Here is a 26,971-nt window from a genome sequence, read left to right as displayed (position 1 = left end):
ACTTTCCAAAACAGTTTGCGCAACAAATATATTTTTTGCTTTTGCACAAAATGGAACTTGATGCTAAATTAAATCTACACATTTTAACAAAACTTTTTTATTTACATTTATTATTGCAATAAAGCTCCAGTATTTTAAAAGCACAAATCATCAGATAAAAATAAAAGTTCAAAACAACAAACAAAAATGTCAAATTCATTCAGGAAAACAAAACAGCTGGAATTCAGATTTAATGAATTTTCCTCCCTATTTTCATTTTATAACTGATTTTAAATCTGCAATAATTTAATTGAAGGAAGCACGTGTCTTGTTTTAGACATGAGGCTTTTTGTTTTATTACTTTTCAAAGAGCAGTCATTAAAAAAAGAATAAAATACATTAAAATCACTCAGATTGAGTTTTTAGCTCTGATCAGTTTTTGCTAAATCCAGCGCGCGTCCAAAAAATTTTGACTTTTTGCGCATGTGCGACTTTGCTGATATAAAACTGTCTCGTGGATGATGTGCTCCAGGTAAAGGGTTCGATTCCCTCTCGCTACCAAGTTCTCCCGTATAGTAAATTGGAGCCGATGACGCTGTTGGTGTAGTCCATGAGGGCCGCGTCCGTCTGCGACATGTTGATCTGATCATGTAGTCCCATCGGCGGACTCGGAGACAGGTCGTCCAGCTCCTCCGTGGAGGACAGATGGTTCACCTGCTGCGGGGTCGCCGTCATGGCGTCGCCCGAGCCCCCCTGTCGGTTCCCGGTGTTGTTGGAGCCGCATGAATCGGTCCGGGATCCTTTCCCGTTTTTAGAAAGCGCGGGGGAAACGGAGGAAGAGCGTCCGGTAGTGGCGCACGCAGCTCCTCCGCCGCTGTCGTGCTGCGGCTGCTGCGCGGCCTTATCCTTGGCCTGCCGCTTCAGCTTATACCGGTGGTTCTGGAACCAGATCTTCACCTGGTTCGGGGTGAGGTGGATCAGCCCGGCCAGGTGCTCCCTCTCCGGGGCGGAAAGATACTTCTGCTGCTTGAAGCGGCGCTCTAGTTCGTACACCTGCGCCTGCGAGAAGAGCACGCGCCGCTTCCGGCGCGGAGCCGCGTGCAGCGTCACCACGGACTTGGCGGAGGAATCCATCCCGGCCAGGCCTCCCACCATCCCGGACATGTTCATCCCGGCGGAGGCGCCCATGAACCTGGAAACTTCATAGAAAAATAATATTAAAATGTTTAAATAATCAACTATTGCAAGATAAATACATTTTTACAGCTTTTATTTAATGTCAAAACATTATTTTAACGAATAAAGCAATCGATTTAGTATGGAGCACCTAAATGAACATTAAGGGGAAAAAAGCAAAATGCATTTCCATTTAAATTGTATTAAAATATTTAAATAATCAAATACAATTTTGTTTAATTTTAAAACACGAATAAAGCAATTGATGTAGTATGGAGCTCTAAAGGGGCATTAAAGTTTTAAAAAAGTGCAACATTGATTTCCATTTAATTGTATTAAAATATTTAACTAATTAACGACTGAAAAATAAATACAATTTAGTTTATTTTTAAAACATTACTTTAATTATTTTAACAAATAAAGCAATCGATTTAGTATGGAGCTCCTAAAGGGACATTAAAGTAAAAAAAAATGCAAAATTTATTTCCATTTCAGTTGTATTAAAATAATTAAATAATCAATTACCTCAAAATATTTACAATTTTATTTTCAAAATGTTCCTTTAATTATTTTTAAAAATATAGTAATCAATTTAATTTAGTATGGAACACCTAAATGGACTTTAAAGTAAAAAAAAAGCTAAATTTATTTCCATTTAAGTGGTATAAATATATTTAAATAATCAACTATTGTAAAATAAATACCACTTTTACATTTTTTATTTATTTTTAAACATTTTTTTAATAAAAAAAGCAATCGATTTAGTATGGATCTCCTTAAGGGACAATAAAGTAAAAAAAAAATAAAATGTAAAATTGATTTCCATTTAAAATGTATCAAAATATTTAAATAATCATCGATTGTAAAATAAATACCACTTTTACATTTTTTATTTATTTTTAAACATTATTTTAATGAATAAAGCGATCGGTTTTGTATGGAGCTCCTTAAGGGACATTAAAAGAAAAAGGTAATAATGATGAAAACGTTTTTTTTCTGCTTCTACGTCCCTTTAGGGGCTCCATATTTTTTTATTTAACTTTTTCAAAATTTGGAATTTTATTAAATCTGAGTTAAATTTTAAGTCAATATAGTTTTTTGGGGGAAAATCCTAGAAGGCCTGAATATTTGCTCCAAACCAACAAAAATAAATCCGATTTTAAATGTTTTGCTGGTTCAGATGAAAATGTTGATCAGAAGTTGAACTTCGGGCTGAAGTTCCTCTTACTTGTGGGGTATCTGGGCTCCGGGTTGCTGTACCACGCGGCCGCCGCCCCTCCGCTCCTCACCGTCTCCTGGTACGTCGGCAGGTCCCCCACGTTCCCGATGCCCCCGTTGCAGAAACCGCCGACCGCCCCGGAGAACTGGGGCACCCCGTGGGGCATGTGGTAGGGCGCGCCCGGCCCCAGAGCCGCTGAGGAGGAGCAGGAGGATGAGGAGGAGGAGGACAGGTGATGATGATGGTGATGATGATGCTGGTGCGGATGCTGCTGCTGCTGCTGCTGGGGGACCTGAGACTGCCGGTAGGCGCCCAGCGGGGCTCCCAGGGCCCCCGCCGTGGGGTCCATTCCACCGAACCTGCGGTAACTGTCCTCCATCGGGCTCAAGATGTCTGTAACAGAGAAGGGAGTGGAGTTCTTTGGGCTCAAGGACATGGTGCGGCCACCCCGTGCCCTCCGGTGCGCTGCGTCTGGATGATGGATGATGGATGGATGCGTCTCTGAGGTGGAGTTCTGCCTAAGCCCCCCCTCCCTTCCTCCCTCCTGGCGGCTTGTTGCTTCCTCCGTCACGCTGATAAGAAATCCCGCTGATCTGCAGGAACAGACCAGCTGCCCCCATCCCGGTGGACGGAGGGGGCGGGGCGACGCGCGCGGCTGCAGAGACCTGCTGATCATGTTTGGCCCTCAAAACTTCCTAATAATACAACAACACTGCGCATGCGTAGAGTAATCCACATTTGTTTCCCTTTTTATCTCCAACTCTACGCGTGAAAATAATTAATATATATATTTTAATAATTTAATTTTGTTGTTTTTGCACGCAGATATTTATTTCTAATTGACTTTTATTTTTTTTAAATAAACAATGTTATAGAAAATTATTTAAGAGAAATTTGTAAAACTTTTATATATTTTTATATAATAAAAAAACATTCAAGCCGATTTGAGAATATTAAATAAGTTAATTGTATCTGCAGAAAAAAAATATTTTACATAATTAAATAGGAAAATCTGATATTTCTGGAGTTTGATTAACGGATTTCCTATTTTTAATTTATGCGCAATGGTCAAAACTTCCTTTTGACCATTAAAGTTGCGCACGGGTCGAGCAGCCAATCACCTGCTGATACGTCACTGCAGGAGAGGCCATCTGGTACCGGAGCCAGAAACACTTTACCTGAAGGCCCTGAACTCTTTTTGCTAAAATGCATCCAAAACCCTAATAATTCACTATTTGGTTCTGCTTTCAAACTATTGGTGCTCAAATTAATCCACTTTTGGATGGAAAAAGTTTAAGCATTTAGGGATCCCATGCATTTCCAAACTCATAATGAAGTCAAAAGTAAATCTGCTTTTCAAGACAATATTACAAATATAACAACCATTTTTCTTTGTTTTCCTCTCAAAAATAAATTCCAACCTTTAGGAAATGTTAAAAAGTTATTAAAAAATTAAGCATCACATTTTGACTGCTGTAAGAACATATTCAATATCTAAAAATCAAACTGTAAATAATTGTTTTATGATGCTGTTTACATTTTATTATCAGGACTGTATTGCTAATTCGTTACCTCATGAGATTAATCACAAAGTATTAAGACGCTTATATTTATTTATATTTAAACATTTCAGATGATAAAAATGAAGACAACATTTTCTCTCTGGCCTGTTCTTGTTCAAAAGCCGCACATTGTCATATCAAATTTACGCAGTAAAACATTGTGATTAATAATAACGATTAATCACAATGTTTGATTAATCTGATTAATTTTTTGAATCGATTGACAGCACTAATTAAAAATAAGTGTTCTAAATGTACAGTTTTGCGTGAGAATTCATATTGTGATTATTTGAACATAGTAAGTGTTTGACAAATACTATAACAAAAAATAAATAATAATATCGCGATTAATTGCGATTATTTAGTTTGTGATTTCTTCTTTTTTTTTAATCAATTCCTGACCCTATATATTATGTCTTTTAAATTGAATCTGTTTTTCACCCAGTCCCTCAAAAAGTTACCAGTAAAATATTTATTTAAAGGAAGAAACTATATTAGTCATGTATTCAGTGTTTTCTATTAATTGCTGATAATCAGTTTAACATTGTGGTTGTTTTGATATTCTTTCGGATCTCAACAAGCTACAACCACAAAGCTTAAGAACAAAGAAAAAAATGCTAAAAGAGTGATGTGAAAAAATAATTTGAAGTAGAATTTTAATATTTTACATAGATTTCATAATTCACTTATTGGAAATATAGTTGTTTTTTTTTAAATAAGTTGTTTCTGTTCATAAAAAATACCAATTGGTCTCATCATTTTTTTTAAACTTCTCAGGATTTTTTCCCTTTTGTTGATTTCTCATGTTGCATTTATTATTTTCAACCTGAATAAACTTTTAATGATGCTTTCTTCTTTTGAGTTTAATAAATTAAAACACCCAAACAACCATGTATACATCATTTTTTAATTGGAACGTGCAGCTGCCTCTAGAAACTATACTAATAAGTAGTTATAGTGGTTTGAAAGCCTATCAGAGTGAAATCATATGATCTTTTTTGTTTATTTTTGTAAAACTATAACACCTATAAATGTATTAATTGTCGTCTTTTCTCAAAATTCTTCAAAAAAATGTATTTTAAAAGTGGATGTGATAGTATTTACTTTGGTAATTATTCAATGTTTATTTTAAAATATACATATTTTTAGCTTTCCCTAAGAATATACATGTACAAATAATACAAATTGAAAAAATGAATGACTTTTTAGTGCAGTTTTTAAAAATATAGAACTATGTTGTTCAGAAACTTCCCTTCAGGAGGACGACACTCATTTCCAAGCTAACTCTGAGGGTAAATCTGAGACTTGTGTCTGACTTTTGCTGATGTCTGCGCTTTTCTCTTCCCATGAGCACCTGTGGCGTCCACTCAGATCTCTGACCGGGGCTAAACGCAGGACAGACACTTCACTACGACCTTTATTTGTGTAGATTCTGCAACCCCCTCCACTCATCACATTTCCTGCCTTGTGGATTCTTTCATTCCTTCTCCCTGCAGACTCCAGGTCTCCTCTCGGCACATCTCCTCTCAGTGTAATCCTTGGCTCTTTGGAGGGACGTTAGGCCAAGCAGCTGGGCCCCTGACCGCCTCTTGAACAAGGCAAGGGGGGGACTTATTGTTATGAACCACCTGGCTTCTGAAACAGGAAAATCCAGCTACTAATAACTCCACATGGATTGACAGCAGTGAATGGACTGTATTTCTTAAAAGAACCAGCCTGTCTGCTCATGCTTTAGAATCGAAATCTGTTTTTCTGACATTTTGGTCAAAATAAATCCAATTTATGGTGAGTTCCAATCAGCTTGTTTGTATGTCATTTCAAGGGTGGATTTTCCTGTTGTTTTCTTTTTTAATCCTAACTATGTCTTTTTTATTGTGTAAAATAAAGAAAATATGTTGCTCTGAATTTCCTGAGCTGGTGTTTCTTCTTGATTTTTGCTTCTTCAGCAGCATGTTTATGAGATTTCATTGCCTCTTTGGCGAAGGTCAAAGGTCACACCTCCAGAAGTGGTCTCCAGAAATCCTGAGGCGTGTCTGTGAGCAGCAGGTCGATGCGCACGGCTGGTTTCTCAGGAGGGAGGGGGCGGAGAAAGCAGGGGTCCTAGCACAGCTCCAGGACGCCACCGCGAGGACAAGTGTTTGTCAAACGATGTCAGATTGGGGGAAGAATCGACATGTAACATCGTTTAAAGAAGATCACATTATTGTGTGATTGCTTAGTGAGCATTCAAACTATGGTGATTCTCCTGCTCCTTTCTGTACGTATTCAGCACATAAAAACTCAATCACACTTTCAGCGATTTCAGGATATTACTGCTTGTGGTTCTAATATTCATAAACTTTATAGTTTTTGAAATATTGAGCAAAATAAGCCCTATAAGAAATGACTGGGAAATTACTCAAATCTTTCAAAAACTAAGTGCACTTTGAAACCTGCATATACTTTCAGATACACCATTCAAATGCTCAGCAACTACTTGGTTTTCAGAATAAATTGGCATTTAGTTTTTATTTTAACAACATTCCAGCTGTTTTTAACTCCATCCATCCATCCATTTTCTTGACCGCTTCTTCCCTTTCGGGGTCGCGGGGTGCCGGAGCCTATCCCGGCCACTGATGGGCGAAGGCGGGGTACACCCTGGACAGGTCGCCAGTCTGTCGCAGGGCCTCAATCACACACACATTCACTCACACATTCACACCTAGGGGCAATTTAGAGTCACCAATTAACCTATGAAGCATGTTTTTGGACGGTGGGAGGAAGCCGGAGTACCCGGTGAAAACCCACGCATGCACGGGGAGAACATGCAAACTCCACACAGAAAGGTCCCAGCCGGGATTCGAACCGGGGCCTTCTCGCTGTGAGGCGAGAGCGCTAACCACTTGCGCCACCGTGCAGCCCGCTGTTTTTAACTAATTTATAAATTTATTTAGAAAAAAAAATGGAGTTTAGCTGACATTTTGGCATTATACTAGCTGTTTTTTGGTTTAATTTAGGCATATTTCCAATTTTTTGCTTAATTTTGAGTTTAACAAACATTTTAACATTATGGTAGCTGTTTTTTTTTCTTTTTTTGTGCTAATTTACTCTATTTTCTGGAGTATAAGTCGTAGTTTTTTTCATAGTTGAACCAGGGGTGCGACTTTTACTCAAGAGTGACTTATTTTTGTGTGCGTTTTTCTTTTCTTTTTTTTTTTGACATCAATAGGCTCATATATTTGTTATTTATTCGTTCATTAGCAGTTGTTTCCTCTGACACCCGAGGGCGCTGCGTCTGAGTATAAGTATTTGCTACTGATAGCGGCAGAAGAAGTGTCGTCCTAAACATACATGGAAGAGAATCTGATTGTTTCCCTCTTAAACTTCGATATTTTTCATATACAGATCAAAAGATTAGCATTCTTGTATTTATTCATTTATTTATTTTTTCGTAATTACACTGGGTTCAGCAGATTTGTTCTGAAACGTCAGACTTTTCTCCGAAAAGTGCGACTTATACTCCAGAGCAACTTATATATGGTTTTCTTCTTCTTAATTAGACATTTTTTGGTCTTGCGACTTATACTCCGTATAATACGGTGGACATTTTTCCAGTTTTTTGCTTAAGTTTAGCTAACATTTTAGCATTATGCTAGCTGTTTTTGGCTAATTTAGAGAGGTTTCCAGTTTATTTATTTTTTTTGCTTAATTTTGAGTTTAGCTACATTTTAGCATTATGCTAGTTGTTTTTGACTATTTTGATATGTTTCCAGTTTTTTTGCTTAATATTTATTTTAGCTAACATTTTGGGATTATTCTATCTGTTTTTGGCAATTTTAGACATGTTTCCAGTTTTTTCTTTGTGCTTAATTCTGAGTTTAGCTAACATTTTAGAATCATGCTAGCTGTTTTGGGCTAATTTACACATGTTTCCTTTTTTTTTTTTTTTGCTACATTTTGAGTTTAGTTAAAATTTTAGCATTATGCTAGCTGTTTTTGGCTAATTTAGACATGTTTTCTTCTTTAAAGAGATATTTTAATTATTTTATTTTCTGTGGAGAGTTTAATATTTCCATGGAAGAGGATTAGGGCTATGGAGGAAAAAAAGGGACGTGGAAAATACTTATTTTAATCTCAGAATTCTGATTCTAATCTCTGAATTTTGACTTTAAACTTAGAATTGTGTATTTTCTCTCATAATTCTGACTTTAACCTCAGATTTTTTTTTTTTTCAAATTCTGACTTTAATCTCCAGATTCTGAGATGATGGGAAATCTGTCCTGCCCATAACTCAGAGGTGAATTTGTGATAAACTCCTGGTGCTCTGCACAAATTATATCCTAGAAATTGACACAGGTTTTTAGATATTGGTTAAAAACAGCATAATCATAATCAAAAGACTTCTGGGAATGCTTTTACAATAGATTCAAAGATGATTGGAGAGTTATTTCAAGTAAAGTTGGTGATTGTGAAAACTTTTACATGAAATTTGTAAGTCAGAACAAATGAGAAAAAAAAACTCCAAACAGTGTCAAAGTTACAAAGATATTTCTACTAACACATAGTAGTAAAACCATTTGTACTAAAGAGTTAACTTTACAACAAACTAAACAACAAAAAGTGAACATCAATGAAAAACACATGAAAAATATATGTGATACACCAAGAGAGGGGAAAAGGTTATGCAGTTACAAGACTTTTATTGGATAAAAGTTATAAGAATTCTTAATAAATGCAACTTTTGATAAACTCTATTCAAAAGTTAAGAAATCAGCTTTTTTTGTTATTTTGAAATCCCCTTTTCTCCATGCTGTCTTAGCCACAATGAAAAAAACAGACCATACAGTTTGAAAAACCTGTAAATAGAAAAACAGTTTTGAGCAAAAATGTTAAACTAAAGAAGAGTCTGACTCCCCAATGACAGACAAACCAAAAACTACTTCTGTTTATTCACAACTCTCCCTTTCAATGTGAATGCAAACAGTGTGCAGGTTAGGCCAGCATGCGTGATCTGGTGCACCTGTGCATGAAATGCTGCAATACTGAGCTTGAAGGACCCTCACGCAGGTGAACCTCAGTGTCCTGATGATCTCCTGGACCAGGTCAGTGGCTGCCTTTGTGCTTTCTTTTGGGGTCCAGATGACCCTGCCCTTACATTGATGTGTGATCCCTCCCATGAAAAAGATGGATAAAAGTAGACAGGATTTTATGGATATGATTAGGATATGATAGTCATTAAAAATGTTCCTTACAGTTTGTTTGCAACAAGAATAATTCAAACTATTGACATATAACAACAGTTTCTTGTTTTAAAAATGTGCAGTTCTATATTAAGGAGGCTGGTCAAGCTAACAATATGAAGAAAAGTGTTTTTAAAGAAGTTCTGCTTCAGTAGAAAGTAAAGTTGATAAAGGGGCTGCTGCCATCTGCTGGCAATACAAGGAACAGCAACGTGGGTGTGGGCTGCTTTTTCATTGATGCTGCAAACACTAAAAATTACATTTAAAAAAAATTTTAAATTGTGAAGAATTCAATGCAGCAATATATATATATATATATTTAATCAAGTGAATAAGATTTAATTGAGGAAAAATGCATAAATCCGCTCTAGAGAACTTAATGGCTCTTTCAATTTGCACATAGCTCAGATGTAAATCTAAACTCTAAAATGTTTTGTTTGAAAAATGAGGTCCTATTCCATATATGCTACAATAGCATGTTACCATTTCCAAACATCTTGGTGTTTAAAATTTAAAAAAAAAATCAATATTTTTATCATTACAACATTTTTAGAATCCATAAAAACCATAATAAAATAATTTGAATTTTTAAAATAAATGTAGCTTTAAAAAAAATAAAAATAAACAAAATAGGCCTACAGTAGTAAAAAAAGAGAAGTGCAGTGCTACTGAAATGTGTAGTTTTAAGACTATCTGGGAAAAGTGAGCCGCATGACTTGAAGTCCACTTTTAAATAATACTATGAAACACCAAGCTCTGCTCTCAGATCAAACACATAAAATGCACAAAAGGAAGAAAAACAAAAAGTGCTTCAAACTCCTTTACACATGAAAAGAAAAAAAAATCAAGTAAATGTGTCCTGTGAAGCCCGGCAGCCTCCAGAGTTCTGTTTAATGAGGACTCGTGTCTCGCCTTTGACTGAAGGAACAGAGAGCTGTGCTCTCCACCTCCTCTGGGTTCAGTGCAACCGCCATAAGTCAAAATAGGAAATTGACTTACATTTGCAGCACAGAGGCACAAAGCTCATGCAAGTGAAAGAAATTCAAAAAGCAATCCAGGTTAATGAATGTTACCAAAGAAGATCATCTATCATGAAAACTGTAGAGATTTAATAAAAGCCACAATAAGGACTTAATAATAAATGATTATTGTTCGGTTATATTTAACTAGAAAAGTTTAAGTAACTGTTTTTTTCTGAAAGTAGTCGCTTAAAATACTGAAGCTTTTTGCTGAAAATGGTGACTTAATTGACTTTAATTGCTTAAGGGATTTACTAAAAAAGCAAAAACTATTTGCTGAAAGTTAAATTTGCTTAAAGGCAGGAAATTTTGTTAACTATGACAGAGTGCTGAAGTTGGCCTAAATTTCTGAAAAAATTGTAGTAAAATTGCTATTAAATCACTAATACATGCCAATTTTGTAAAAAATAATGTAGTTTCTTAAATATGAGCTAAACTCCAAATAGACCCTTTTCACGATGACATCAGACATAATAGCTACAAGGCCGGAAATGGGAATCTTTACTTCCAGTGGTCACATTTAGAAGGGCAAAGCTGACAGCTGATAGCTGTTTGACACAATTTTACTTGAATAATAAAAGGTAACCTTGCCAATTTCAACAGAAAAATGTACAATAATTATTTTATGAATGTCCTGCTGAACATTATTTTCATTTACTCTCTCACATCGATCTCAAATCAAAATACAAATGCTTGATATCCTTCAATATTGGATGTTTTATTGAAAATATCAACCTTTCATTTGAGCAGATTTTATTCTAATGGGTTCTACCTTGGTTGATGTTATTTACACGTATTTTAAGTGCGATCAGCACAAAAACTGATTAAAAACTCATGTTGGCCACATTTAAAACAACAAAGACACATCGCTGCATGTCTGCACAGATTTAATCACCTCCCAGGATCGATTTACTTGTTGTTCTACCAGATATTTTAGGGAATAATTATAAACACAGAAATAGTTTGGTTCAGTGAAAATGTTAAGAGCAGCTATCAAACCACGTGTTATTAGCTTTCAAAATAAGAGCGGCCAAGTAAAATAATCCTCTCTGGGTGAATGTATTTTATAATATTGCATGGAAATAGTTACTTTCATATTTTTGGCAACAGCTTCCAATTAATTTGATCATGTTTTTCTTTTATTTTCCCAGAGATTAGACACAGTTATGAACATAAACAAAGAGTTAGAACCAACGACTGAGCTAACAGCAGCTCACTGACCGCAGTAGAAAACATGACAAAAGGAATAAGTTTGACTTTAGTGTCAGACACGCTTTTGTTTACAAGGATTGTGTGAGAACAAAAATGTAGGCAACTTTTAACTGATTAGAAATAATCTTCTGCAGCTCCACGTCTCAAACACAAAGCTAATGCTAGTGTTAGCATTAGCATTAGCACAGATTAAAAGAATAAATTCATAATCATCTCCATTAATCAAACAAGCTGCATTCAGTGAAGTACTTGTAACCTTTGTCTAACTGTAACCAGGTTGTCAGAGAGAAATAATCCTCGACTTTAATATCATCCAAAGGATTTTGGGGAAGCAGCTGAGCTGCAGCAGCTGCTTCCTTCTGCAATCAGGATTACTGACATTTGTACTTTGATTTATGAACAATCTAAGAAGAGGAAAACCAGGTAGGACATTTATACAATAAATACTGTACACATTTCAGTTACAATCGGTGAGGTTACCTTTTATTATTTATGTAAAATGGCTTTAAAAGCATTAAGCAATCAACTTTCCCATTTTAAACAATACGAGTCGGAAGCGACTCTACACTTGACCAGCGATGTGTGACGTCACGTGAAAAGGGGCCATTAGCCTAAAAACCTTAGTAGAATTTTTATTTATGGAGTCCTTCTTGTTGTGATTTGTAATTTTGTATAATGTTCAATAAAGTTCTCTTAAAAAAAAACCTTAGAAGAAACCAAATTAGCCAAAAAGCTAGCTTGTTGATTAAATACTAGCTAAACTCCAAAATAGCCTAAATTTCCTCAGTAAACTAAATTAGTCAAAAATGTTAGCCTGTTGCTAAAATAGAAGCTAAAATCTAAAAGCCTCAGTAGATGACAAATTAGCCAGAAGCGTTAGCTTGTTGATTAAATACTAGCTAAATTCCAAAATGGCCTGAAATTATGATAATGAATTGACCAAAGTTGTTAGCATGTTGCTAAAAATATTTGGTGACTCAAAGTTTTTCGAAAATTACTTTAAAAGATGAAAACATAGCCCATGAATATATTTAAAGGTTTGTTGTTAATCTACTTAGAATTTTGAAACTTGGGAACTATATCATTTAATATATAAATATATATATATATATATATATATATATATATATATATATATATATATAATGAGTCTTCATATTTTTTTGCTATCGTACTGATACACATTTATTGTCATTATCCTAATTTATTATAATACCTTTCTTAACTAGTTTTTAATCTGTAAAAGATAATAAACACTAGTGTGAAATCTTAACTTTTGTATGTCCGTGTTTTTGTTTCTTTTTAAGTATTTTTGGGTCATGACAAACTGCACATGGAGTCTTCAAAAGCCATTTTTACAAATGAGAAAACATTGTGGAATACGGATACTTTTTCATAACATATGAAAATAATTAGTTTTAAGGACACAAAATGGTAAAAATGTTAGCCAAACATCGATTGACATTTTATTTTCCTTTTTTAAATTATCTCAATGTTAGATGTTTTTAGGTTAAACATGGATTGACAGAGGATAAAGTTCACAAAACGCTTTAAAAAGCACTATATCAACCCCCGCAATAAAACCTGAATTTATCCCTCCAGTAAATAAGTTAATCAAATCTAACTTTATTTATAAAAAGCGCTTCTCGTACATTAAATCTTTACATAAAGAAAAAAACTTTTTTTTTTTTTTGTTGACAAAGACTTTTCATTTTATACATAGAAAGTAAAAGCAACAGTTCTGGAACATTTAAGAGGAAATTAAGCAAATGAATTATGGAGTGTAAGTAGCTACAAATAGTTACAGTAAAATTGTAAGCATGCAGGCTAAAGGTTAAAAATACAAATGGGTCTTTAATGGCATTTTAAGAAAAGATAAAAACATTTTAAACACTGCATTATTTATGACAGCATCAGCTGTCATAATAAGAAAAAAAAGAAACTCATGCCTCAATAATGCAGATTTATTTTGTAGGATATGTGAGTTACACCTGTGGTGTATTCACCTTTCAACAGGAAACAGAAAAAAATGGTATTAAATTGATGAATGCTTAAAAAGTGTATAAAAAGTATGCATCTTTTTATTAAATTCAGGGCAAAAATCTTCAGTTTGTAGACTTTAAAGAGCAATTTCATTGGATGGAATGGAAGCAAATGCAACAAAAGGAATGAACTATTAGAAAGAATACTGCAGGATTAAAAAGTGGATTAAAAATGTAAGAAACAAACTAAACATAAAGATGAAAAAAAGGCTGCAAAAAGTGAAATATTGGATCAATTAACAAAACTGTAACTCTTTGAATTGAAAAATATTAGTTTTTATTAAATTAAATTTCTTAGTTGAGTAAAACAAAAATTTTACTTTGATGAAAACGAAAAAAAAATTGAATGTATCAAATTACAGAACTTTTGCTTATTGATCCAACTTCAAAAATCCTGAGGAGATGCTGTATTTTACCTCTCAAGTGAATAAAATTTTAGGAAAGTTTTACTTTTTCAATCAACTCTGGTCTGCCAAAATCATCACATAAGATGTCACTGTTTTAAAGAATCATTTTTACACTTTTAGTTAAGAATTTGAAGGAAAAAATGGGACAATTTGGAAATTTAATGTAAAATAAGACACAATAAAGCCATAAAATTCCCTAAAACACTAGTAATAACTCTGACAGCTCAATCAAGATGTTTTCTTTAGGTTTAAGGTTGTTTTTGAGACATGAAACCAAAACTTGCTCCATTTAAAATAATAAAAAGACTTTATCTTCTATTTATGAGCAACAAATGATTTTTATTTAGCTTTTATAAAGGTACTATAAAGTGAAATAAATGCTTGTAAATATTTTTTAAGTAAAGAATTAATAGATGATGATCCCGGCCCACACGTACACGGTTAAAACTAACAGTGTGCAGCAACAAAGCATCGTGGGAGAGAATTATCTCCTCCTTTTCATAACTGATGGTCTGGTGTTTCCTACCAGAAAGGGAAGCGTCTTTTCTTTGTGACTGAAAGGATTCCGCTGGCTCTCATCATAGCTGCCAGTTTAAATATTTCCGGGTCATTTCACTCACTCAGGAGATTTTCTATGCAAAATAAAGACGTGTGTTAATCCCCAGTTTCAAAAGAGTTACAAAAAGGCTCATTATGCTGTTTAGGCTCCCCTGCATGATAGTTTTCTGGGGAAAAAAGAAAAGTATTTCTATAAATAGTCTGAAAGTTGCTTTTTTTTTAAGGGAAAATTACATTTTTTAAAGTTATTTGTAAATACACATCCTGTTGTTTTTACAGTTTTACACAGCAATATTCCCAAAAATGGCTGGAAAAAAAATATATTTTTCATGTTTTTGCACAATTTGCCATTTTATTTACACATAAATATCATATTCAGCTCAAACCAAGTCACAGCTTAAATAAATTATTAAAATTCACAGGTCACAAAAGTTGCCACATTTTTTTTTAGCAGCAAAACACTGTAAACGACAACAAAATAAACTCCTTTAAATAGTTTTTGGGTCCATCAAGCTTCATTTTTTGCAGGTTTAGACGTTTTACGCGTCAAAGTGAGGACAAAACTATAGCTTTTCATGAATGAAAGCACATTAAACACAATCATGCTTAGAAATCAAATCCTTTAAAATTGATTTTTAATACAAGAAAACGCTCATTTATCGCTGAGTCTTTGGATTTGGATACATTTTGATGTCTCCGAGCTCACCAGCTCCAGTGGTACATGTGCGCCAGATGCTGCGCCCCGAGCGGCTGCTGCGGCAGTCCGGCGTGTTCCGTTCCGTATGCGGCGTGCAGCAGCGGGGAGTAGGTGCAGATCGGCATACTGATCCCACACCTCAGCGCCACCTCCAAGTCCTGACCCGCGATCTGCTCGCAGGGCTTGGCGTCCTGCATCAGGACCGGGATGGCGATGCGCGCGGAGGGCAGCAGCTGCAGCGCCTCGCGCCTGCGCTCGGCGCGGGCTCTCTTCATCTTGTACCGGTGGTTCTGGAACCAGATCTTCACCTGGTTCGGAGTGAGGCGTATCAGCCCGGCCAGGTGCTCCCTCTCCGGGACGGACAGGTAGCGCTGCTGCCGGAAGCGCCGCTCTAACTCGAACGTCTGCGCTTTGGAGAAGAGCACGCGCCGCTTCCTGCGGCTCTTCTGCGCCTCCGGGCCGTCTGCGGACCGGGACACGTCAGCGGGCAGCCGGGGGAATGTAGATCCGGTACTGGAATCGGAGGACAAACTATGTACTGTCAGGGAAAAAAGTAATCGAATTACTCTAAAATTAGGCAAACTGGAGGACAGAATTAATAATTTAAATAACAAAACCAACTCCATATGATCATTAAATATATCTAAAAATATATTTTTATGAAAAAAATATATCAAATTTTTATGTTTTACTTTAAAACTTAAGTATATTATCCAAAAAATAAGTTTTAACGCAATTTTTACGCATACAAAATCCTCACATTAATCGGATTTACTTTCATTTGTAAGTCATATTTTAAGATTGATGTAGATCTGAGAACTTTTATTAAACTATTGACTGTCACTTTTAAATAAAATCAGTTACCATGTGAGCGGTTCCACCTGTTCAAACTCCCAGTGGCGCGCTCACGCCAACTCCGGCCGCTGAGTTCGCGTTTCTCTCTGTTTTCCGGGCCTGGCACCTCCATCGCAGCATCCCTCGAGTTTCCATCCACGGTTATGGTGCCGCATCCTCCGGTTGGGTCAGGGAGATCTAGGATATCCCGCACAGAGAACCCTGTCCGTGCGTTGGTTCCGGATGGCATGGCGCAAGAGGCACAGATATCTGGACAGAGGACGGGGTCAGCGGCTCCAGAGATGTGGGTCAGTGCGCTCACACTGTTGGGTCCATAGGTGCTGCTCGGGGGGAGCGCAACAACTGCGTAAAAAGGCCTCTAACTGGGCGGAGAACGCGCTTGGATGAAGACATCTGATTACGACTCCTCGCGTATTTAACGACCTTCACGTGACGGAAAACGATGGAGGCGGGTCTTATGGAGTCAAGTGCTGAGGGTGAGAGAAAAAAAACGAGCATTCAGAGAGATTTGGAATGATCGGGGATCAGAGGAGGGCTTTTAAATCCTTTGAAACCACTAATCGGCATCCAAAAAGATGCTGTTTATGGTCAAAAGACTAAAGATGTGTACAGAAGAGTCTTTTTTGTTGTTTACTTAACATTAATGATATTTAGAGCCCCTCCCCTCTGACGCATTCACACCTGTAATATCCTTTGTCATTTTAGGAAGATCAATTCTTATTTAGTCAACTTTTACGTAAAAATCCTGAAATAAGAGAAGTAAATAAACATGATTGTTAACTTTTATATTTTGATGAATTCAAAAATAAAGGAAACTAGCATTTTTCAGTTTTTTTTTCATCTCTTATTTAGATTATTTTTCATGATTCTTTTATTTTGAAGGGACATTGTAGACAAACAGAATGTTAAGCACAAATATTAGCTTTTTAAAAAGTTAAAACTTTTTTTTAATACTAGTGGAAAAAACTACAGATTTGAACATTAAAATCATTGAAACATGAAAATAAATCATCTGACACTGGTTTTGAATTGTTGCTTAAAATGCAGATCGAACCACTCCAGAAGAGTCTGTTTGGCTCTTTGGTCGCTCTAGGTGTGTTTTGGGTCATTACCCAGCTAGCAAGGCCAAGTGGGCCCCATTTAAAAAGTGGGCAGAAAACGTGGCCCTAAATGGTTTGTCCACAGTTTCCATGGTGGCCCCACCTGTGTTTGTCCACATTGGCTTAAGTGGGCACTCAGTGGGTAGGCTCGCTACGCTAGCTAGCCGCCTGGTAGATAGCGGAGCTTGCTAGCTCAATACAGAGGAGCAAACTAGCATGCTACAGAGGAGCTCGCTAGCTCAATACAGAGGTGCTTGCTTGCTAGCTACAGCAAAGCTTGCTAGCTCGCTGTAGAGGAACTCACTAGCATCCTACAGTGGAGCTTGCTAGCATGCTACCATGGAGCTCACTAGCATGCTACAGTTGAGATCGCTAGCATGTTACAGTGGTGCTCACTACCTCAAAACAGAGGAGCCCACTAGCTCGCAACAGAAGAGCTCAATGTTATGCTACAGTGGAGCGGCTAGCATGCTGGGGTGTAGCTCGCTAGGATGCTACAGTAGAACTTACTAGCATGCTATGGTAGAGGTTGCTAGAAGGCCACAGTGGAGCTCACTAGCTTGCTACAGCGTAGCTTGCTAGCTTGCTACAGATGGGCTCACTACCATGCTACAGAGGAGCTCAGTAGCATGCTGCAGTGGTGCTTACTATCTCGATACAGAGGAGCTCACTAGCATGCTACGAGGGAGCTCGCTAGCATGCTACGAGGGAGCTCACTAGCATGCTACGAGGGAGCTCGCTAGCATGCTACAGCGGAACTCACTACCTCGATACAGAGGAGCTCACTAGTATGCTACAGAGGAGCATGTTAGCTCAATACAGAATCGGTTGCTAGCTCGCTACGGTGGAGCTTGCTAGTACGGTGAAGCTCACTAGCATGCTTTGGTGGAGCTCGCTAGCATGCTACAGTGAAGTCAGTGTGGGCAAAATCAGAGACTTGTGATTTTTTTTTAATTTTTATTTATTTATTTATTTATTTTTTAAATCCGCAAATTAGGATTACAGATGTTGACTCCTCACAGACATGGAAATTTTCTCTCTTTAAACTAGAAAGAAAAATATTCAAGATCAACAGAATGACAACAAAGATCTCATCCCGAGAAAAGTATATTTATCTCATCCCATTTCAATCATAGATCCTGTTTCAGAGAAGGTCTTAAACTGTGGCTGTCCGTTTACATTTGATTTCATTCATGAGTTCAGATGGATCAAACATTGCTGAACAGAAGCGTAGGACACAGGGTTGGTTATGCACAAACATGCAGCACTATGCCGTACTCCAAGTTTTGCTCTGAAAATAATCCAGTTTATGATTTTCTTCTACCATCCAGATTTTTGGGGGTTTGGTTTTGGCGTCACAGACACGAGATTGAGATTCAACTTTTTGGCGTTGCTGTTTGCAGCACACCCAAAATTATTGTGTGAATGATTAGTAAGCAATCACACAAACGTGATTCTCCTGCTACTTTCCATTCATTTTTCTGCACATAAAAACTCTTCAAACTTCAAAACGTTCGGCTTGTTCGGGACATTACTGCTTGTACTTCTGGTATTTATAAACTCTATATAAACTTCTTTTGAAATATCGAACAAAACATGCCCATTAGGAACAAAAACTTTGTGCACTTTGAAACTTGTGAACTTACTTCATCCTTTCAGCTAGAGACACCATTCAAACTTTAAAATGTTCAGCAAGTACTGGGTTTGTTTTGTTTCTTGATAATTTGGAAGTTAGCTTTTAACTCAGCAACATGCTAGCTGTTTTTGGCTAGTACAGACATTTTTCTATTTTTTAAGCTAGTTTGGAATTTAGCTAATATTTTAGCATTATGCTTGCTGTTTGTTAAAATTACACATCTCTTTAGGCAAATTTGGAGTTTAGCTAATATTTTAGCATTGTGCTAACTGTTTGCTAAAATTATAAATTTCTTTAAGCAAATTTGTTGTTTAGCTAATAGTTAAGCATTGTGCTAGCTGTTTGTTAAAATTATAATTTTCTTTAGGAAAATTTGGAGTTTAGCTAATATTTTAGCACTATGCTAGCTGTTTGTTAAAATTAGACTTTTATAAATTTATTTAGGCAGATTTGTAGTTCAGCTAATATTTTAGCATTATGCTAGCTGTTTGTTAAAATTATACATTTCTTTAGGCAAATTTGGAGTTTAGCTAATATTTTAGCATTATGCTAGCTGTTTGTTAAAATTATGAATGTCTTTAGGCAAATTTGGAGTTTAGCTAAATATTTTAGCACTATGCTATCTGTTTTTGGCAAAATGAGATGTTTTTTATTTTTTTTAAAACTAATTTGGCATTCAGCTAATATTTTGTCAAGCTAACCAATTCAGCATTTTCAACTGTCATATTAACTTGAGCATTTTTACCAATCAGTTCTAGTATTTTGGCATATTCAGCGACCACATTGAGCTTACAGCATTCACACTTGCATTACTATACTATAAATCTAGTTATTATTTTTCTAAACAGAGTAATGAATGTACTTCACCTTTAAAGCCGTTGCAGTTTTTTAGACACTTTGGATAACTTCACTGTTGGAATTTATCACCTTGGAAGGAAGATGAAAGACTCTAGAAAGATGAGATTATAGTTAAATTAGTAGTCAGTTTATTTTGCTCTGATTCTTATTAGGAGCCACATTCAGTTGATGATTATATACGGATAAAATGTGATCTGCAAGATCCTTATTTTCAGTTTAGACTAGATATGGAAAAACTGACTAACTTGCATTAAAATAGGACATTTTTATACAAAAAGGATCATTTTTGGGGGGGAAAGATGGACAAAGAAAAGAAAAACATTCTGAGATGATGATTCGTCTTAAATTATGACAAAAAGGGTTTAATCCAAAAAATCCAACATTCTTTTTTTATTTACTTAAAAGTTTGGGTCAAAGCTTAGTTGAGGGTAACCATAAAGAGACAGCCAAGTGTGTGTGTGTGCGTGTGTGTGCGTGTGTGTGCGTGTGTTCACGTGTCTGTGTAGGACACCCTGCTGGGTGGTCAAACTCTACAAACAATTATAGAACGAGTTGAAAAGACACAAAGACCTCACTGCTCCTTTTTTATTCTCCTCAAACACTCTATAATGGACTCACAGACACAGTGGACACACAAACTTGGACGCAGCCTTCTTCCTACACACACACTTTTGAAAATATATACGAGACCTCTGGGAGTTGTCATGGTTTTCAGACATCTACTTAATGGTGTGTCCCTCACATGCTCACAAACACACTAAGAGACCGCAGTATTGCTATACATTGAAGAGTTTTTTTCTTGGTTGATTTAAGTTTTTTTTGTGTTTTTGTGCATCCCTCTTACTATTTTTTTATTGTGTGCCCAAGGATGAGTATAAATTATCATGTAAATGTACTGTTTGCTTACCTGCTGAACAGAGCAAAAAATAAAATACAGAACCTGATGGAAAGAATATATATATATAAAACAAAACAGGCTTTATTCTATTTATTTATTTATTTAAGCCTTTGGTGAAACTGTTCAACTAGTGGCCTAAATCTAAATCTATTGTAATGTTCCATTAAAATTACATTTTCAAGCAGAAGTAAAAAAAAATATGAGATCAAAGTTGAAATATTTATGATTTGTGCAGCTAAGAAGAACAAATTTTGAATCTTTTTTATAGCTTTTTAACGCTGGTTTTTTGAGCATGCTCAGTTCTATGACTATAAACTTTATTCCTCCCTCCCTTCACTGTAAAGGAAATATTTTGGCAGTATCAGAAATCTCCATAAATCTGTTTTTTTTTTAACTTGGAGGAGAAGCCATAGTGACCAGACAGAACCCACATGACCCGTTCTGCTGTGAGGTGGTGATGCTCACCGCCACACTACTGTTCAGGTCTGGATTCTGTCACCCTAAAAAGATGTAGAAATTAACAAAAAGTTACTGAGCATTTGTACTATGAATCCATTTATTTGAGAACTGAAATAATTCAACGCTAACAAAAAGAAAATAGTTTTGTAATAGCTTCAAAATATTATTTTTTTTACAAAAACATTTTTAATAAAAAAAAGAACATTTTAGTGTAAAACAGAGACAAGATGAAGTTTAGTTAGTCAAAAGAAAAACAAAAAAACAACCCACAATAAATTATATATTCTTTGGAACAATCTTAAGACAGCAAATCATAAAATCCTTGAAGTTCCTGATGGTTCATTACTTCAAATGTGAGTCAAGACTGCCACCTACTGTTTGGAAAATGAACAGCTCCTTAAATACACACACAGACACACACAAATATATATATATATATATATATACTCATAAGGCTCTCTTTATCCAACTTACATTTATGTAGATTTGTTTTTGTTGTGACTTTTAGCATTTTTGCTTGATTAAAGGTTGAATTATACAAAATTGGATAAATAAGAAGAAATAAGTTTTATCACAATTGCTGTTTGCACAAAGGGAGGAGAGAGGAAATTTCATCTGTGCTTTGTATGCCCTGTACTCAGCATATTTGACAAATAAAAGCCTACTTGACTTGACTTGAATATATATCACTTATTGCTATGTTTTAAACACCAGATTTAATTGTCAGTGTTTAGGTTGCAGTTGGTTAATGTGAGCTTTAAAAAGGAAGCAACTCATGATGTCGAGTTGTTATTTTTCTGTTTTTCTTTTAGCTGTTTTGTAATATTTAGTGCTGTAAAATCTAAACTGTAGAATAAGCCTTTGTGTATGGAGCAACTCTTCTTCTGTGCTTATTCAAGCAGATTACTTAAAAATATGTTTTTTTTAATGAAGCCAAAAACAAAACACGGATTCTTTTATGCATTGATTACATTTTTTCTTGTTATGGCTGAACTTCAATCGATTAAACACACCAAAATGCCCCTAAGCCTGGTGTACCAACAAATAATAGAAATGTATGAGCCAGACTGTGTTTCTGCATTTTGGCCGATAGATGGCAGAACTGATCTACTGTGAAAAACCAGTTGAAAACTCCTGCGTTACAGTTTTACACTTCAGGGTTTGAAATATCTTAAAGCAAATAATACTTTCACAGTGTAGTGAAATAATGAAGTTAATTGGCAGTTTGATACATGAAAGTTAATTGTGTTTTGAAGTTTATTTTAAAATCTAAAAAATGTTTCATAACCTTTTATTGCAAACTCATTAAAAAATAAATCATTGACTCTAACGCTGACTTTAGTTATTTTCTTTTTATTATACCGTTGTTGAGCTTTAATGTTTATTATTTGATGTTTTAAGTAGAGCAAAAACAATAATCGAGCAATTTCTTATAAATTTAAAATTGATAAACCGTTTGTTCACCAAAGATCCTTAAGGTGGAGAAAAATCAAACATATATATATATATAAACATGTAACATATATATATATTGCTAGAGACTTTTTAAAAAAGTGTCTCCTATGCATGATGGTCTTACTCCGATCGAAAGAAAGATTCACAGATTATATGTTTATGTTTTAAGTGTTAAGAACTTTTTGAAAATAACAATTTGGAGTTAAATTAAATTCAAGCAATAACCATAAAAGTTGCATTACCTGCGATAATGCAATAGTGAATGTTTTTTGCTGAAAGTAGTAGCTGAAGATGCTGAAGCTTTTTGCTGAAAATGGTGATGCAACTTACTTTAATTTCTTAAGGGATTTGCTGAAAATCTTTTTGTAAAATATTAAATTTGCTAAAAGACTGGACATTTTGTTAAAGAACTATGAAAGAGCGCTGAAGTGGACTAAAATTGTACTAAAATGACTTAAAAATCATGTTAATTTTGCAAAATGATTTAGCGTGTTTCTTAAATATGAGCTAAACCCCAAGTTAGCCCCAAAAACTTTAGTAGATGCCAAATTAGCCAAAAAAGCTAACTACTAGCTAAAATCCCCAAAATAGCCTAAAATTCCTCTGTAAACTAAGTTAGTCAAATACGTTAGCCTTTTGCTAAAATAGAAGCTAAACTCTAAATTGTCCTAAAAAAAACCCAGGAGAGAACAAGTTAGCCAAAAACGTTAGCATGTTGCTAAAATTGAACCACTACTCAAAATTAGCACAAAAAACTTCAGTAAACTAGATTATCCAAAAACATTAGCATATTGCTAAAATATGATAAATTCCCTTTAAAAAAAAAGAAAAAAAAAAAAAACTATAAAAGATGAAAATATAGCCCATGAATATATTTAAAGACTTGTTGCTAATCTATTTACATTTTGAAATTTGAAGATTTTCTCATTCATTTCCTATGGAGCATATTTTACTTAATATTTGAAAAACTATAAAGTTTATGAATACCTAAAGTACAAGCAGTAATGTCCTAAACAAGCTGAATATTACCACGATTGCTGAAATCACTGAAAGTGAGTTTTTACATGCTAAAAAATGACAGGAGCAGGAGAATCACTATAGTGTGAATGTTTACTAAGCATTCACACAATAAAAAAAAAAATCTTAACTTCACAATGGAGTAGATACAGAACACAAAAGTACATAAACCGTCAAATAAACTACATGTGCCTTGAGTTGCAGTAAGATTTGCCAAATTTTCCTCACATGATGCCAATTTTTTCATTCACTAAAACATCAAACTACTTCTTTGTATGTCTGAAAAGGAAGCTGAAATTCTGTATTTCAATGTGGCTGAAAGAAGGATAAACTTTTAGTTGTACATTTTGGGGTCCAAACATTATATTTACAGCTCTTGAACTGCCCAGTGACGGTGTCTTAAATATTTAACCCCGGAGGATGCAGCTTTTTTGTCCGTGTTCTGCCGCTCTTTGTTCAGGACTTTAGATAGCTCGCTCGGTGTTTGCATCATACTTAACAAAAGAGCCACTAATCTGCTGATAACACAGAGAGTTGGATGTGTTTATCACTCCTCTGTGTGCTCTGTGTGACCTGCCTCTGCGTTCTGAGGGGAGGTCGACACAGCCAGTCATGTAATAGTCTGAATTCTTAGCATTCACACTATAGTGATTCTCCTGCTCCTTTACGTACGTAAAAACTCAATCACACTTTCAGCGATTTCAACAATCTTGGTATCAAAACATTCAGCTCGTTCAAAACATTACTGCTTGTATTTATTCATAAACTTTATAGTTTTTGAAATATTGAGCAAAATATGCTCCATAGGAAATGAATAAGAATTTTTTGAAATGTCCTTATTTCCCAGTAGGTTAGCAACGAGTCTTTAAATATATTCAAACGTATGTTTTCATCTTTAAAATAATTTCTTTGAATTGAGTTTACCTAATATTTTAGCAACATGCTAACATTTTTAGCTAATTTGTTTTCTCCTGGGGTTTTTATTGGCAAATTTTGAGTTTAGCCTCTATTTTAGGAACCTTCTAACGTTTTTGACTAATTTACGTTGCTATGGAATTTAAAACAGTTTTTTAGTTTAGGTAGTATTTGTTATTCAATGTGCTAGCTTTTTTTTCTACTGAGGTTTTTTATTCTAATTTGGAGTTTTGCTAATATTTTAGCAACATGCTAACGTTTTTGCCTAATTTGTTATCTACTGATTTCTTTTTATGGGCTAATTAATAATTTAGCTTCTATTTTAGCAACAGGATGATGTCTTTGACTAATTTATCTTTTTTTGGAATTTTAGGCTATTTTGGAGTTTAGCTAGTATTTAAGCAACGAGCTAGCCTTTTTGGCTAATTTGGCATTGACTGGGGTTTTTCGGGCTAATCTGTTCAGCTCATATTCAAGCAACAACATTTTTGAAAATGTGGCATATTTTGGGGATTTTTAAGCAATTTTACTATAAATTGTTCATAAATTTAGGTCAACTTTAGAGCTCTTTTGTAGTTCTTTAACAAAAATGTCCAGTCCTTTAACAAATTTACCGTTTTGCAAATAGTTTTTGCTTTTTCAGCAAATCCCTTCTACAATTAAAGTAAATTGTGTCACTATTTTCAGCAAAAAGCAAAAGTTTTTTATACTTCTTTCTGTCTTTAAAGGACTGACAATATGCTTTATGTGTACAATTCCTCTGTTTAATTGATATGCTTTTGTTTTGTTATGTATCAGTGAAAACTAAAACTAAAAAGTAAAAGAAAAGCTTCAGCGACTACTTTCAGCAAAAAGCCTTCACACTAGCATTATTGCAGGTAATGCAATTTTTCTATTTTCACATGAGATTATATTAGAAACAAGAAAAAAAAAATTTTTTCAAGTTATTTAAAAAAAATGGCACAAACTTGTATCTTTTCCACTTTAAAATGATCTTTTCAACTTTACAAACCAATACATTTCTGTTCTAATTAACTGCCTTCTTATAGGAGACAACATAGTCATTCTGGAACAGGGGTCTGCAACCTGTGGCTCTTTGACCCCTCCACTGTGGCTCTCATGGTCAAAGAAAAATAAAAATGATTTTCTATTTTAAAGTAAAATAGCGATGCAGCTTCATCAAAATCGCATAAAAACATTTTGACTGTTTCCTTTTTTTTTTAGAGCCGTCTACCACCAAAAATCAGTTGGAGATTCGAGTACGGCCAGACTCATACTTAGGGAATTTATCGGATTATGAGGCAAATTTCCTATTGTTGAAAAACAAAAGATTTCAGGTGCTCCTTATTGGGTCACTTAGTTGTGAATTTCTGGCCGAAATGCTTCAGAAATGGTGAAATAAAATGTATTTTATTTTATTTTTTCCACTGCTGACATGACACTACCTACATTTGCTCCATTAAGATCATCAAATATGGTACAGGGTATCTTTTATTTTTAACCTCTGACAGAAACTATAAGCTATTTATTTTAAACTGCCTTTTTTTTACCTTATAAGTCTGTTTAAATTATACCAAAAAATTATGTTTTTCATAGTAGCTCCAGCAGCATAACAATAAATTAGTGTCTTATTTTTCTTAAAGGAGAGTTTGTGGCTCCTTCTGGATTGTAGTGAGTAAGAAATTCACCTGAATGACTCTTCAGGTGTTGAAGGTTGCAGGCCGCTGTTCTGGAAGAAAATATGAGCATCAAAAAAAAAAAAAAAAAAAATAGAATTTAAAAAGGAGTTTATAAGGATTTTATAAGGTGAGTATGGTTCTAATATGACCTTTTCCTCTGAAGAAAATTACTAAAATTATCTTGTATAATCCTGAAAAAGGGACATTTTAACCCTCAAATGAATCATTTTGAAAAATAAAAGCCACTGAACCAAGCTGCACTCTTTCTGTTACACGGTATTTGTGCACCTTGTGTGTTGAGAAATCTTTAATAATCTCCAGTAAAACATTTCAGGCCCGGTTTGGCGATGGGTGGCTTGCCCCGTTGGCTTAAAGCAATTAATTCAGCTTTCTGACATCAAACTCTCGGCTCAGCTTGACAGCTTGGAGCTCAAATAAAAAAATAAAAAGGAGGGTTCTCCTGGGAACAGAGTAAAGATGGGATGCTCCTTCCTCCACTGTTTGCTCAGTGGCTCTGAGAGCAATCCCCCCCCTCAGTCTGAATGAAATGCGAGGGCACAAACAATGTGCTGCGGGAGAGAAAGGCTGGCGGGGAATGAACAGTTTGGAGTATTTGCTTAGTGGAGGAGCCGCCACAAAGGCAGAGCCGCAGTGTTCCCATGAAGCAAGTCACCTTCTCAGGCGTATTTTTGTGAGCCAAAGCATTTACAGATAAATATAACTGGTTTCACTCTATTTGAAGCCTTTTCTCAGTAAAAGCGTACGATCACGTGACCTGCTTGTGTGGCTTGATTGATCTCATAGATGCACGCGCCGCTTCAGCTAGATCTTCATATTCACCCATGGAGTGTTTTCACACTTCAACAGTGAGCTGACGTTCAGGCTAATGGCACTTATGTCTGGGAGCAGTTTACAGCTGCTGCCTGAATTTCCATCCCAGACTCCAGAGCTTTCTGGGTGGCCGGCCTGGAGGTCTGAAAGGCATCCAGATTGATGCTTAAGCTCTTTT

At 35.3% G+C, this 26,971-nt stretch overlaps 3 protein-coding genes across 4 annotated transcripts in view; 1 reads left to right on the top strand and 2 right to left on the bottom strand.

Annotated features, from left to right (window-relative positions):
* Positions 1-129: 129 nt before the first annotated feature.
* On the bottom strand, positions 130-3,165 carry nkx2.4b (NK2 homeobox 4b). Its single transcript, XM_024291310.2, has 2 exons — positions 2,384-3,165; positions 130-1,178 (listed from the first exon to the last, which is right to left on the bottom strand). Exons 1-2 carry the CDS (start codon positions 3,048-3,050, stop codon positions 535-537), a joined length of 1,311 nt encoding a protein of 436 aa, XP_024147078.2. The 5' UTR covers positions 3,051-3,165; the 3' UTR covers positions 130-534.
* Positions 3,166-8,919: 5,754 nt separating this feature from the next.
* Positions 8,920-26,971, top strand: part of LOC112157912 (protein CEBPZOS) — a 34,779-nt gene continuing 16,727 nt past the window's right edge. The window contains exon 1 of one of the 2 annotated variants that reach the window (XM_024291017.2): positions 8,920-9,017. The gene's annotated coding sequence lies outside the window, so the exon portion shown is untranslated. Of the gene's footprint in view, positions 9,018-16,294; positions 16,422-26,971 lie in introns of those variants that run through there. The other variant, XM_024291018.1, reaches the window with a different exon arrangement.
* nkx2.2b (NK2 homeobox 2b) lies at positions 14,731-16,194 on the bottom strand. The gene is made up of 2 exons (XM_024291014.2): positions 15,955-16,194; positions 14,731-15,628 (listed from the first exon to the last, which is right to left on the bottom strand). Exons 1-2 carry the CDS (start codon positions 16,172-16,174, stop codon positions 15,096-15,098), a joined length of 753 nt encoding a protein of 250 aa, XP_024146782.1. The 5' UTR covers positions 16,175-16,194; the 3' UTR covers positions 14,731-15,095.

The sequence above is a fragment of the Oryzias melastigma genome, linkage group LG24 (assembly GCF_002922805.2).
Source record: "Oryzias melastigma strain HK-1 linkage group LG24, ASM292280v2, whole genome shotgun sequence".
Lineage (NCBI taxonomy): Eukaryota > Metazoa > Chordata > Actinopteri > Beloniformes > Adrianichthyidae > Oryzias > Oryzias melastigma.
Note: the sequence above shows the minus strand (reverse complement) of the source record. Positions and strands in the feature narration are given on the sequence as shown.